General features: G+C 51.9%; 1 protein-coding gene across 3 annotated transcripts in view; it reads left to right on the top strand.

Annotated features, from left to right (window-relative positions):
• The window catches only part of Chst15 (carbohydrate sulfotransferase 15), a 78163-nt gene that overhangs the window by 45184 nt on the left and 20883 nt on the right, over positions 1-12096 (top strand). For all 3 annotated transcript variants that reach the window (XM_046448724.1, XM_046448725.2, XM_058580726.1), the window contains exons 2-5: positions 2852-3864; positions 4582-4921; positions 6734-6880; positions 10324-10480. In XM_046448724.1, coding sequence (XP_046304680.1) covers positions 3319-3864; positions 4582-4921; positions 6734-6880; positions 10324-10480 — 1190 coding nt within the window. In that variant the 5' untranslated portion in view covers positions 2852-3318. The remainder of the gene's footprint in view (positions 1-2851; positions 3865-4581; positions 4922-6733; positions 6881-10323; positions 10481-12096) is intronic.

Below are 12096 nucleotides of genomic sequence, written 5' to 3'. Positions count from 1 at the left end.
CAAATGGCCAGAAAGGTGGGGGATTCCCACAGCAGCCTGTGTGGATTTGTAACTCCCCTGAGTGACTGAGGGTCCTCAGGAAAGGGCTCCTCCCGCCAAGCACAGTGTATCACAGAGGTGGCAGCTCAGGAGCTGACAGTGGGACAGATACCAGGGCGTGCCCAGGAGGACTGTCTCACAACACAGGAGGTGGTTCCTTGCTGTCCCTCTGCATGTCCATGACCCCGATCAACCCCGTGGCTCCCTGTCCTTTAGGGGCTTCTGTGGAGGTCCCATTATCGTAGCATTAGTTGACGATCACCTCACTGGCTGCTGCTATGACCTCAATCCCCAGGTTCCCACCAGGAACCTGGGGATCTGGGCCGAAAGTTCCAAGCTTCTAACCAAGGCTTGTCTTTCTGGTGACCAGTCCCTCCCCTGAAGACACCTAGATGTTCACTGAGGGTCACCTCATTAGCATAAGTTCATGTGTTGTTGGAAGAGGCTGGTGAGTGGCAAACCATGCTTCCAGCTTCCTGGACGCTCAGCACTCCAAGGATTCAGAAACTGTGGCTGGGAGGAGGCCAAGTGTGTATTTCTATGTATACACACCCGCATCCTACAGTGGCTTCAGGCCCCACCCCTGAGCATGCCTGAAGAAGGACCTTTTCCAGGAGGGAGTGAAGGGATGAATGAATGAATGAATGACAGGAGCAGAGAGTACATTGTATCTGAGTGTTTTCCCAGGGCTTCCACACACCTCCAGTTGTGGCCGTTCTCTGTGGTCAGAGGCCAGCCTTGCAGGAGCTCCGCTGGCTGCAAGGTGCAGCTGCCCAGTAGACAGCAGGCCTCGTCCCTCATCTGCCTGCCTGTCTTCCCAAGTTTATTTATGTTGCTTGGAATAAGATACTTTTGCTCTTGGTTAGAATGTTTTGCCCATTCTTTGGGGTCCAGATTATGTACATTCCTGTTCTGAGGCTTCAAAGCCCATGTTTGTTTGTTTGTTTAAAAAAGAATCTAATTAGGCCTTCTGCAGAGAGAGGCTGCAGGGTGCAGACTCCCTCCCGCGGAGCTCCTGGTTGAGTCTCATTTTGACCCCACTTGTGGCCTGGACTTCGGCATGTGAGAAAATGTTTTCTTGGCTTTAGTGATGGACTTTCCGAGTAGGGGATCTTGCCCTTTTGTTTCTTTGGTTTGGAAGAATTGTTTGTACCAAGTAATGGGTCAGGGGTGATTAAGCCAGCTCAAGCAGAGGTCTGGGCTTGAGGCTCCCCACATGCCCTCCAGCTGCCCTGGGGGACACAAGAGGCCAGAGCCCGGGCCTTCTGGCCTGGCTCTGGGAGCAGCTCCTCCCACCTTCCCTCTGTGCAACCTCACGGCCCACGCGCCTGCCCCAGCCTCTCAGCCCGTGCTCACCAGCTCTTCTCATGCTGGTTCCTTGAGACTTTATGAAAATTCCTTGGTTAATTCTGTTTTGCAAATTTTGTGTATTCTCTTCCTTGTGACACAGACATTATTAGCATAGTAAAGCCCCGCTTTACGAATCCCATGTCATTTTGTCCATTTCACCTTTTCTCCGAATAATGGGAGCGTGAATACTTACTGATGGCACGCAGAACACAGGCACGCAGAACACAGGGAAGGTTTCTTCTGGAAAGTTCTGATTGGTCCGACCTCTAGCCAGGACAAGGAGACTCTAATGAAGGGAAGATTGATGCCGCCTCTGGGGACAGGATTGTTTGAGGGGTGTGTGAGGAGAGGATTGTCAATCACTAAGGAAAGATCATGTGGCAGAGGGTCTTCCTTTTGGGATTGCATTTCAAATATCCTTGGTGTTCATCACAATTTTAAATCATAATAGTTATCATCATCATTGATGATATGGTTATCAATGTTACATACCTTTTATGTTATGCTAAATATGTGTTAGACTTTATGCAAACATATAATAGCTAATTCAGTACTTGTTACAAACTTATAAGAGAGTGGCCAAGACTCCGAGAGGTGGGATGTCTCGCTCAAGGCCACGCAGCCAGTAAGGGGATCTACCATGGTGAGAAACCAAGTAGGCCTCTTTGTTTTGCTCGCTCGGTGCTCCTTTTAAGACATCTACAAAGAAATGTCTTTGGGCAACAATACATTTTACAACCACAGGACTGTGTTAATGGATCTTTAAGAATCATGTCTTCCCTAGGATGACGGAAGTGGAAAATTATTTCAGGACCTGAAGTGTTTCGCTGCTCAGGGGAACACTGTACGTTGGACTTAATTGCTTAATAACTTAAAGCCAAATGGTTTTTTATATGATACACTCCGCTGAAGGAGAGAATCATTTCATTGTTTTAAATTTTCATTAACTTTTGCTTCTGAAGCTGATAGTAAAGGTTAGCTCCAGCGAAAGACCGTGGATACTGTTGGGAGGGAAAGGCTCTATTTCTCTGTGTTCCTATCCTAACGGTTCTCCTGATTGTTCTTCAGCTTTTTCCACTGACTTGGAGGCACTAATATCTGAATTTGTCCCTCCAGTTCATAGTCCAGAGCCCTGGGGTGGAAACGCCTTAACTTAGTCGAAGTAGGAAGGCAGAGACACTGGAGGGTGGGGGACAGCCCAGAACCAGGCGTCCCACGTGCTGCTGCTGGTGTTGGTGGCTGGGCCACAGTTGTTGGCAGAGATTGAATTCCAAAGCCAAGTGCGGGGACTCGAAACCTCTCCCTCTCTCCTGTATGATTCTGCGACTTGGTTGAGACCAAGCAGGCTTGGCTGGAATTGAGAAGAGGAAGAGAGAAACGTACAGCTATTCCTGGCTGGAAGAGCGTCCCGGGCTCTTGCTCTTACCATGTAACCCAGTCAGTCTTCTTTCTTTATATTTAGGTAATTGGACATTTTTAAGAGCTTTCTCCCCACGAAGAGGAAACATCCCAAAGGAACACAGGATGTGACCGTGGAAACCCTCATGGGCAACTCTGCGGATGGCGCGCCAGTCCGTGGCTGCAGGAGAAGATCATGAGCGCTCCTGATGTGCGGCGTGACCCCACACTCCCCAGCGATACTGCTCGTGGTGTGATGGGGAAAACCTGAGGGACAGGCAGAAGCGCTCCCCGCCTTCCTGATGCCGTGGCTCCTGTAGAACATGACCATTGGGGTCACTTCCCCTTGCTGCCTTGTAGAGTCAAGCCAAAGCATGTGCTTCCCCCTCCTCCCCCGTTGGTTCCTGCCGTGTCTCCGTCTGTCTCTGCTGCCTTCCCACCATCTGATGTAATCGCAGGACATCCGTAAGGCTTCCCGTACTCCCTGGGGCTCACCCATGGCTGGCTAAGCCTCAGTCCAAGGGCACTACCATGAGGCCCTGCATCAACCGCTGCCTACAGCTGTTAGCCGACGACGCACACAAACAGCAGGTCAGCTGCCGAGGGGGCCCCCACCAGAGTCACCAGGCGTGCCCCGCATGCAAAGGAGAAAACAAGATCCTGCTTCGCGTGGACAGTCAGCAGATGAACTTGCTGGCTGTTCTCGAAGTGAGGACTGAAGGGAACGAGGCCTGGGGCGGGTTTCTGCGCTTTAAGAAGGGGAAGCGATGCAGCCTGGTGTTTGGACTGGTCATAATGACCTTGGTGATGGCTTCCTACATCCTTTCTGGGGCTCACCAGGAGCTTCTCATCTCGTCTCCTTTCCACTATGGGGGCTTCCCCAGCAACCCCAGCTTGCTGGACGGTGAAAACCCAAGCGACCTGAAGGAGCATCACCACCAGCCCCCTGTAAATAACGTGTCCTACGTCAAGGACTATCCCAGCATCCAGCTGGTCATCAGCAGCATCACCGCCAGGATCGAGTTCACCACCAGGCAGCTCCCGGACCTGCAAGACCTCAGGAGGCAGGAGCTGCATGTGAGTAGCCTCTCGCTGACCTCCACTGGTGGACTTTAAAAGAGGGTTGCTTCCTCTTCCAGCCCCATCTTGGAGAACGTAGAAGGAAAATGTCTGAACATTTCTTGAGGATAGTGGGGATGAGTTGACAGGCTGCCGATCAGGGCGCACTGTCTGCTCACGTCTGGAACATCAGGAAGGGGGGTTTGAAGTCCTGAACAGCTCAGCTAGAAATATTTAAGGACCGCCCCCCTCATGATTGTGTTCTAGGACTTCTTGCTTGAAACCGAGCCGGGGTGGCCACAGTTGGTTTTGTAGGTGGCCATCATTTGGAATTTTAAAGTTAGGCTCAGTTTCACTTTCAATAATTCTATGCTTATGGATGTTTTGATGCTATTTAAATGTACGACCAACAAGAAAGATCCCAACTATTTAATTTAGATTGCTATGTGTGTGGGAGAGATACATCATGATAGGATGGATTTTAACTAAATCTTTATCTTCATTTATCTTCATTTAATCTTCTTTTCTCTCCTTTTTTTTTTTTTTTGGTTTTTATTTTGGGAAAAAGAAAACATAGTCATTGGCTGCCTACCAAGTTTAGCTGTTAATCGCTGTCAAACACAGTTCAGATTGGAGCACACACGGGGATTGGGGCGTGATGGCATGGTGGTGGCAATCTTTCTGCTAACTCTTCCTCCCTGGGGGCCGCTCTCCCTTTTCTCCTTCTCATTGCAGATGTTCTCAGTCATCCCCTCTAAGTTCCTGCCCAACAGCAAGAGCCCCTGCTGGTACGAGGAGTTCTCGGGGAGGAACACCACTGACCCCTACCTGACCAACTCCTACGTGCTCTACTCCAAGCGCTTCCGCTCCACTTTCGATGCGCTGCGCAAGGCTTTCTGGGGCCACCTGTCGCATGCGCACGGCAAGCACTTCCGCCTGCGCTGCCTGCCGCACTTCTACATCATCGGGCAGCCCAAGTGCGGGACCACTGACCTCTACGACCGCCTGCGGCTGCACCCGGAGGTGAAGTTCTCGGCCATCAAGGAGCCGCACTGGTGGACCCGGAAGCGCTTTGGTGCGTTTGGTGGCTCCTTCCAGCCGCCCTCTGGTTCATTCCTTCCCTGAAGTGGGCAGGGCGCGGCTGTTGAGGAGGTGGGCCATTTATTAGACAGTTGCCTCAGTCAGTTTAGTGTTACTGTAGCAAAATACCAGAGGCTGAGTCGCTTACAGGGAAAGAGATTTATTTGGCTCAGGATTCTAAGGGTTGAAGGGTCCACACAGCATGGCGCTGGTCTGCTGAGGAGAGCCCCTTGGCTGCAGATGACATAGCTTGGAAATAGAAGGGAACTGGCCATGTGCCGCAGAGGCCAAGCGATGGGATGGCCTGGCTTCCTAAAGAACACTCTCTCATGAGAGACCCACGCTAATCCCTTCCAGGAAGGGCCTCCCTGACCTGTGCACCTCGGAAGGGCCCCGTCACCCAACATCACCACACCAAGGGCTGGAACCCGTCCCCAGCCACGTGCCAGCTGAGGGTAGGGCAAGGGAACAGTGCAGATCGGGTAGCTCTTCCCAACCTGAAGAGTCCTGGCAGGTGACCCCTGCACTGAGCAGGGAGGGCCTGGGCCCGGGCCAGGGACTAGCAGACCTCTGGGCAGTGGTAGCCAGCACCTGCTCTGGGCTGCTTCCTGGAGCCCCCACACGTGGAGGAGACGCAGCTGCCCTGGGCTCAGCTCCTCTGGCCTGCCCTGACTGCCGCACAAGTATCAAGTGCCACTGAGACAACTGAGACCCTGCTTTCTACCTGCTTTGCCTCAGGGCTGACTGTGGACCCAGCCCCAAGCACCCTGTGGCCCTGCGGTCACTCTTTCCTCTTGGTGACCTTTCCCTTCTGCCAGGAGACGTTTGGTCACTGGAGCTAAGGGGCGATACCCGGCCCATTGTCTGCCAGAGTCTGGGAGGCCCCAGGGCGTGCTCTGCATGAGGACCAGGCTGCCTAGAGAGAACCTCAAGAGTCTTCCTTAGACCAGCTTCTGAGTGCTTCCTGACCCATGTTTGGTCTCACCCTTTGGCTGTCAGCCTGGGGCGGGTGAAGGTGTGTTTCTTTTGTGGTTTCGCAGTGCTGCGTGGCAGCCAAGGCTTCACCATGCTGAGCCCACGCCCCGCTGTTGGGTACACTCCCCTCTGGGCCACTGTTCCCCTTAATGCAAACCAGCTTGCCGCTGGCAGGAGAGGCAAGGACAGGGTATGCCTGGGACGCTGGTGCTGCTTGGTCACCTTGAAGCTCATGTTGTTTTGACCCATCTCTTTCCACTTATGCTAACCCGGGCGGCTGTGGTGTCTGGGGGTGTGTTTTAAATGTTCACAAGTGAAATTTCCCATTTTTAAAGCAAGGGCCAAGTTGGCTGATCCCAGAACCTGTGTCCACCCAGGGGAAGATCAATGGCTCTTGACATTTGGACCGATGGCACACTACTGGAACACGTAGGTGACCAAAAGGAAGAGGACAGGGTGTCACCTCCTGACTGGCTACCCTGTGTGTGTCCTGGGTGTTGGAGCTGCCAGGACACGTTAGGATCTCAGCTGGTACACACATCAGCCAGTCCCGAACTCTGGCCCACCATCTAGACACATTGTAGCTCTTCAGTGGGTCCCCATCCTTTGGTGCCTTCCACCCCATGAAGGATGTGTGCCTTGGAACCGGGCAGCCAGTTGGCTGAGCCCCCCCTCCACCCAGGTCCCCCTCTGATGCGTACCTGGACTGAGCCTTTTGCTGCTGCAGTTGGGCCCTGGGGGCCTTTATCCCGTCTAAGGTCATTCTCCAGGAAGCCACCATCCTAGCAGTGACAGTTTGTCCTGAGTAACTTTGGCTTCTTGGCTCCTGTAGGAATTGTCCGCCTCCGAGATGGGCTGCGAGACCGCTACCCTGTGGAAGATTACCTGGACCTCTTTGATTTGGCCGCACACCAGATCCATCAGGGCCTGCAGGCCGGCTCAGCAAGGGAGCCGAGCGAGATGAACAAAATCATTATTGGTACGGTGTCTGCGTGGCCCCGAGGGCTGGGCGGGGTTGGGGGGACTTCTCTGAGGTCCTGGCTCAGCTCTGCCTCACCTGCAGAGCCCTTGCCAATGGCTGCAGGTGACCATTGAGCCTCCAGCTCCCCACGGGCTATCACTCTTATGCCTGTGTAAAATGTTCACCTCATTTGAAACATCACTACAAAGCAGAAAAGCTCAGTCCACTTTGTAACTCCAAGCAGACTCAATATGGCTGAAATGACATTTTTTTTTTTTAAGTTTCCATGTCTGTTTTTACTTAAATTAAGTAGGTGTATGTGACATGGATTCTTGTATAATCTACTGATTTAAGTTTGGGGGATCATAAATGCAACCATTTAGCCAGGCAGAGTCATGCCTGCCTGTAATCCCAGCAGCTTGGGAGGCTGAGGCAGGATGATGACAAGTTCAAAGCCAGCCTCAGCAACGGTGAGGTGCTAAGCAACTCGGTGAGACCCTGTCTCTAAGTAAAATACAAAATAGGGCTGGGGATGTGGCTCAGTGGTTGAGTGTTCCTAAGGTCAATCCCTGGAACCCCCTCCCCCCCCCAAAATAAAATGTAACCAATTAGTCATTGATTTAATACCTGGGCTTTGATAACTGGGTCACTGGGGCTGCATGAGGCTGGAGGATGAATTCCCTGACATGGACAGAACTCTGTGTAGCATCTTTGAACTAATTGCTGATTAAAAGACCCTGCTTGGTCTTTTACAGTTGGGCCCTTTGCATTCAAAATGAGGTTGTTTGATTAATTCTTTCTTTTCTTTTTTTTTTTTAAATGCAAGTGTGTCTTATTAAAAACCAATATGTTTATGCTAAGAATTATTGCATATATTTAGGTGTATATATGATATTTTGATATGATCACCATAGCCAGCAAATTAGCATGTTTGTCTCCTTGAATAGTTGCCTGTATGTTTTTTATTGTAAGAGCACCTAGTTTTTTTTTTGGCAAATTTCCAGTATCCCAAACAAGTCATTAACTCTGGTCATCAGGTCGCATTCTATCTCTGGACTTATTTTTCTAACATATCTAACTGGATGAGGCAGACTGATGTATTCTGAAAGATGGACATTTAATCTTACATATTGCTCAAGCTGGTTACTTGAGGCAGTGATCTAATTTTTTGTCTTCCTAGATCTATTATATTTTGATTCCCCAGGTTAAATGAGCCTCTGAATGAGCAGGATGAATTCAGATCACCCGCTCAATGAGAACTCCTCCCTGCATGCCCATGTCCAGAGAGCAGGCATATGTGCCCCAAACCTGAAGGATCGATTTTTTTTCAAACTCAGAAATAAGTCACTGGGAGCCAGTGAGATTGTTACCCACCCCCACCTCCCCCCACACCACCTGCAGTATGAATTGGCCGTTACTTATTTATGAATGCAAAATCAGGGGCGAACACCCCAAACGGTAAGTCTAATTAATATTTTGCCATAATGCATATGACATGTGCTTCTGGGAGAAGTCTCAGGTTCTATGAAAGAGCTACAAACATTCACACAGGGGCAGGAAACAAAGACTTAGATAATGAATGAAAAGGAAAGCCTTTGTTTGGTTTCCTAATTTTAGTTATTGCCAGATTAAAAAAAAAGAAAGAAAGAAGAAGAAATAAAAGTACCACACTGATATTTACTTCAAGCAGAGTTGGGTGGGTTTCGTGGCAGCCTGTGGCATGATGAGCAGGTGCAGAGGCAGAGGAAGAGTGGACATCTGGTCCTGCCTGTCACCACCCGTGACACCACTCTGTGCCACATGAAGAGTCAGGCCTCTGTCCTGGGCTCAGTAGACACATCTGTAAGATGGGATTGTTGGGGCCAGGCCAGTTCTAGGCTTTGCCCAACTCTGATGCAGGATTCAGTTCTGCCTTAGCCCTTCTCCCCTGTTAGGTCCTCAGCAGAGATGGACGGTCTCATCACCATGGCTACGGGTCAGAGGGGTTCTTTCCTCTGCAGTGAGAGGCACACAGGGCTCAGGACCCAGGTGGATAGATTCCATGGGGTGGGGGCTTTGGCATGTTGGAAGGCCCCTGACTGTTTGTGGGGCATTGGCCCTAACTCTTCTTAGCACCCTCAAGTGATACTGATGGCTTCTTGAATTGTCTCCCTAGACTACGAGGGCCAAGAGGGGAGGTCCATGCCTGTCTCATTTCCCTCATCTGTCCCAGCACCTGACACGAAGCAGGGTGCATATTAGACATCAAATGATGGTTCCCAGGTGGGTGAGGGATGGATGACGGACAGATGGCAGACAGACAGAGGGACACAAGGGACACATGCCTCTGTGGCTCTGGACCAGTTCCCTTGGAGAGCTGACATAACTGGTGCCAGTCTAGATTCAGATGCTGCACTTGTCTTTTACGTTCTCTTTTTCATTGTGAGTAGATGCTCAGAGGCCTCCCGATGGACTGGTCTTTTCTGTATCCGAGGGTGTTGTGACTTTAAAACCAGAGAGGGAGGGGAAAGGCTAGAATAGAACCGAGACCATGTGCCTTGACTGGGATTTCCCCGAGGAGGTGATTTGGAGGTTGTCAGAGAAGCCTCTGCACCGTTCAGGAAAGCGAGCGTAGAAGCGTTGATTGCCTTTCTTTCTCAATCTCCGAAGACAGGCCTAACAAACACGAAAAAGCAAACCAGAAAGCGGGATTGGCTCAGTGTCGGCGGGAGCCTTGTCCAGTGCTTGCTTTGGCCTTACCTCTGTTCTCTGGGGCGTTCAGCTCTTTCATCCTTTGGTCACGTGGACGGTGATAACCGGGCTGGGGTCTGTTCACCAGCCAGCACTGAGTGAGTGCCAGCTGTGTGCAGACAGGGGAGGGGGTGGGCAGGGACAGATGGTCTTTTAGAGACAGATGCGAGGCTGAGGCCCCTGAGGTTCTGGCGGTCTTCCTCTTGCTGGGTCCTAGAGTGTACCCGCGACCAGCCACTGGGGAGTCAGGAAGACAGACGAGCTGTGCCCAACTCCCTGTAGAGGGTTGGCGTCCCCAGACTATTCCTTGCTCCCTGATGTGTCTTAGAGGAAACTGTCTAGTACATTCTCAGGGGCTTTCCAAATGCCATAGAGCTGTGCGCTGCCAGCGGCCAAACACCGTGAAATGCAGGGTCTGGGTGCTGGTGATGGTTGTATTTCTGTTCACCCTGGAAGATGGGCTGGGGGCGGAGGACATTCGGTGTTCTGTGGATGGCCTGAGTCTCCAGACAGAGGTCCTTGGGGTGGGGGCGGGAGCCATGTGGTGGGGGGAGCGCTGGCCCTCCTCTCCCTGGAGTCCATCTGCTGGCCATGGCTGACCGGCTCATCTGCCATGGCTATTGAAGAGAGAGGCAGGCGAGCCTGGCTGGGCCTCTGGCTCACTCGCAGTGGGAGCCAGCACCCCAGCCCCCAGCCGGCAGCTGCTCAGTTGCGGGGCTTTCTGTTTCCAGGGGAGGCCAGCGCCTCCACCATGTGGGATAACAATGCCTGGACCTTCTTCTACGACAACAGCACAGACGGGGAGCCGCCATTCCTGACCCAGGACTTCATTCACGCCTTTCAGCCACAAGCCAAACTGATTGTCATGCTCAGGGACCCCGTGGAGAGGTGAGCATTTGGGGTGAAGTGAAAAGGCACTTGGGAAAGCAGCATTTCCCCAGCACAAACAAGACTTTGCTTCTTAAAAAAAATAAACAAGCTTAACTTGCAATGCCACTGCTATTTCTTATGTAAATGTTATTCCCAGGGCGAGCCTCCTGCCTTTAAACAAACCATAGATTGTTTTCTTAGCAGTTCTGACCCTGGTCTGTGGGCCTTGGCCCCTGACACTTTGACCTGGGGACATGGGGTGCTTTCTGCTGTCAGGGCTTGGGCACAGCTTGGGATCAGAGATATTGGTGTCCTCTGTGTGGTCTTGCTTCTTCTGACTCCGTTGATGCCCTTTTCCTTGATAGCCCTGACTGTGAGCTCTCCAGCTGTCCTTGACACCAAAAGGAAGAAAAATGATGAGCAGATCAGCTTTGCCTTTGCAGTCAGGGGTCGGCCACTGGGACGAGGCAGAGCCCACTCCATAGTGGACAGACTGTCCAGGGATGGCCTGGCTGCTGCTGGGAGGCCTGGACCTTAGTATTTAGTCCAGCGTTCCCTCTAAATGCCACCACATCAGGCACAAGGTGGGCCTCCGGCCTGCCCTCCTGGGATGGCAGTCTACATCAGGCCGTTCAGCGTTTTGGCTTTGTGAGTCCATCTTGGGGCCATCTACACTGTGGTCCCTTTTCTTCTCCTTACAGCCACATCGTCCAGGCCTATTATTTCCAAATGGGGAGAACCTGCCAGATGTTTGGAGATGGGGTCACAGCCCTTCATGTCTTGTTTTCCTTTGGGCCAACCACATTTTGTTATGGGTTGAGTCGGGCTCCCCAAAAGGCATTCTGAAGTCCTGAGCCCCAGTGTTTACAGCTGTGGCCTTATTTGGAAATAAGGTCTTTGCAGATGTACTTAAGATGAGGTCATACTGAACTGTGTTGGTGGGATGCTGTCCCTCCCTAAGGCACAGGGTGCATGCCAGGTAAGAGGTGGGAGTTTTGTAGCCTCAAGGCAGGGAATGCCAAGGATGGTTGGCAAGGCAGGGGCAGGGAGACAGGCGGGGAGACAGGCGCGGCTGATTCTCCCTGGGAACCCCCAGGAGGAGCCAGCTGTGCCAACACCTGGCCCCGGACTCCAGCTCCTTGAATGATGGAGGAGATTCCTGTTGTTAGGTGCCCCTGTGTGTGGCGCTCTGGCTCAGTGGCCCTTGGAAACATGCACACCTGAGTTCTCACATCCTGGCCCCGATTCTAACAGGAGTCATGTTTGTTGTGGAAAATACTAGAAAATACATTGAAGCACTTTAAAGAAAAAACTGTCATTAAAAACACCTATAGTCTCCCACCAAGATAACTACCATCTAAATCCTGGTGTGTTCTCGCCCCGACTTCTTTCCTGTGCAGGCCACGTGGGTGCTACTGGAGGGCTTGCTTGAAAGTCCACCCTGCTGAGTGGACGTCCACATCCTCTAGACCTCCACATCCCTCCTGCAGAGTCTCAGAACACTTCTGAGTGGGCTGTCAGGGGAGAGCTGGGCTGTCCATTCCTTGGCACTGGGCAGGAGGGAGCCTGCTGGGCCGTGCCACGGGGCAGTTCACTCTCTGCACAACTCCCGGCCTTGGGAGCACGTCTGCCCC

The sequence above is a fragment of the Marmota monax genome, unplaced genomic scaffold, assembly GCF_021218885.2.
Source record: "Marmota monax isolate L192 unplaced genomic scaffold, Marmota_monax_Labrador192_F-V1.1 WCK01_AAM20220418_F8-fsc00076, whole genome shotgun sequence".
Taxonomy (NCBI): domain Eukaryota; kingdom Metazoa; phylum Chordata; class Mammalia; order Rodentia; family Sciuridae; genus Marmota; species Marmota monax.
The sequence above is the reverse complement of the archived record's forward strand: the minus strand, read 5'-3'. Positions and strand labels throughout refer to the sequence as shown.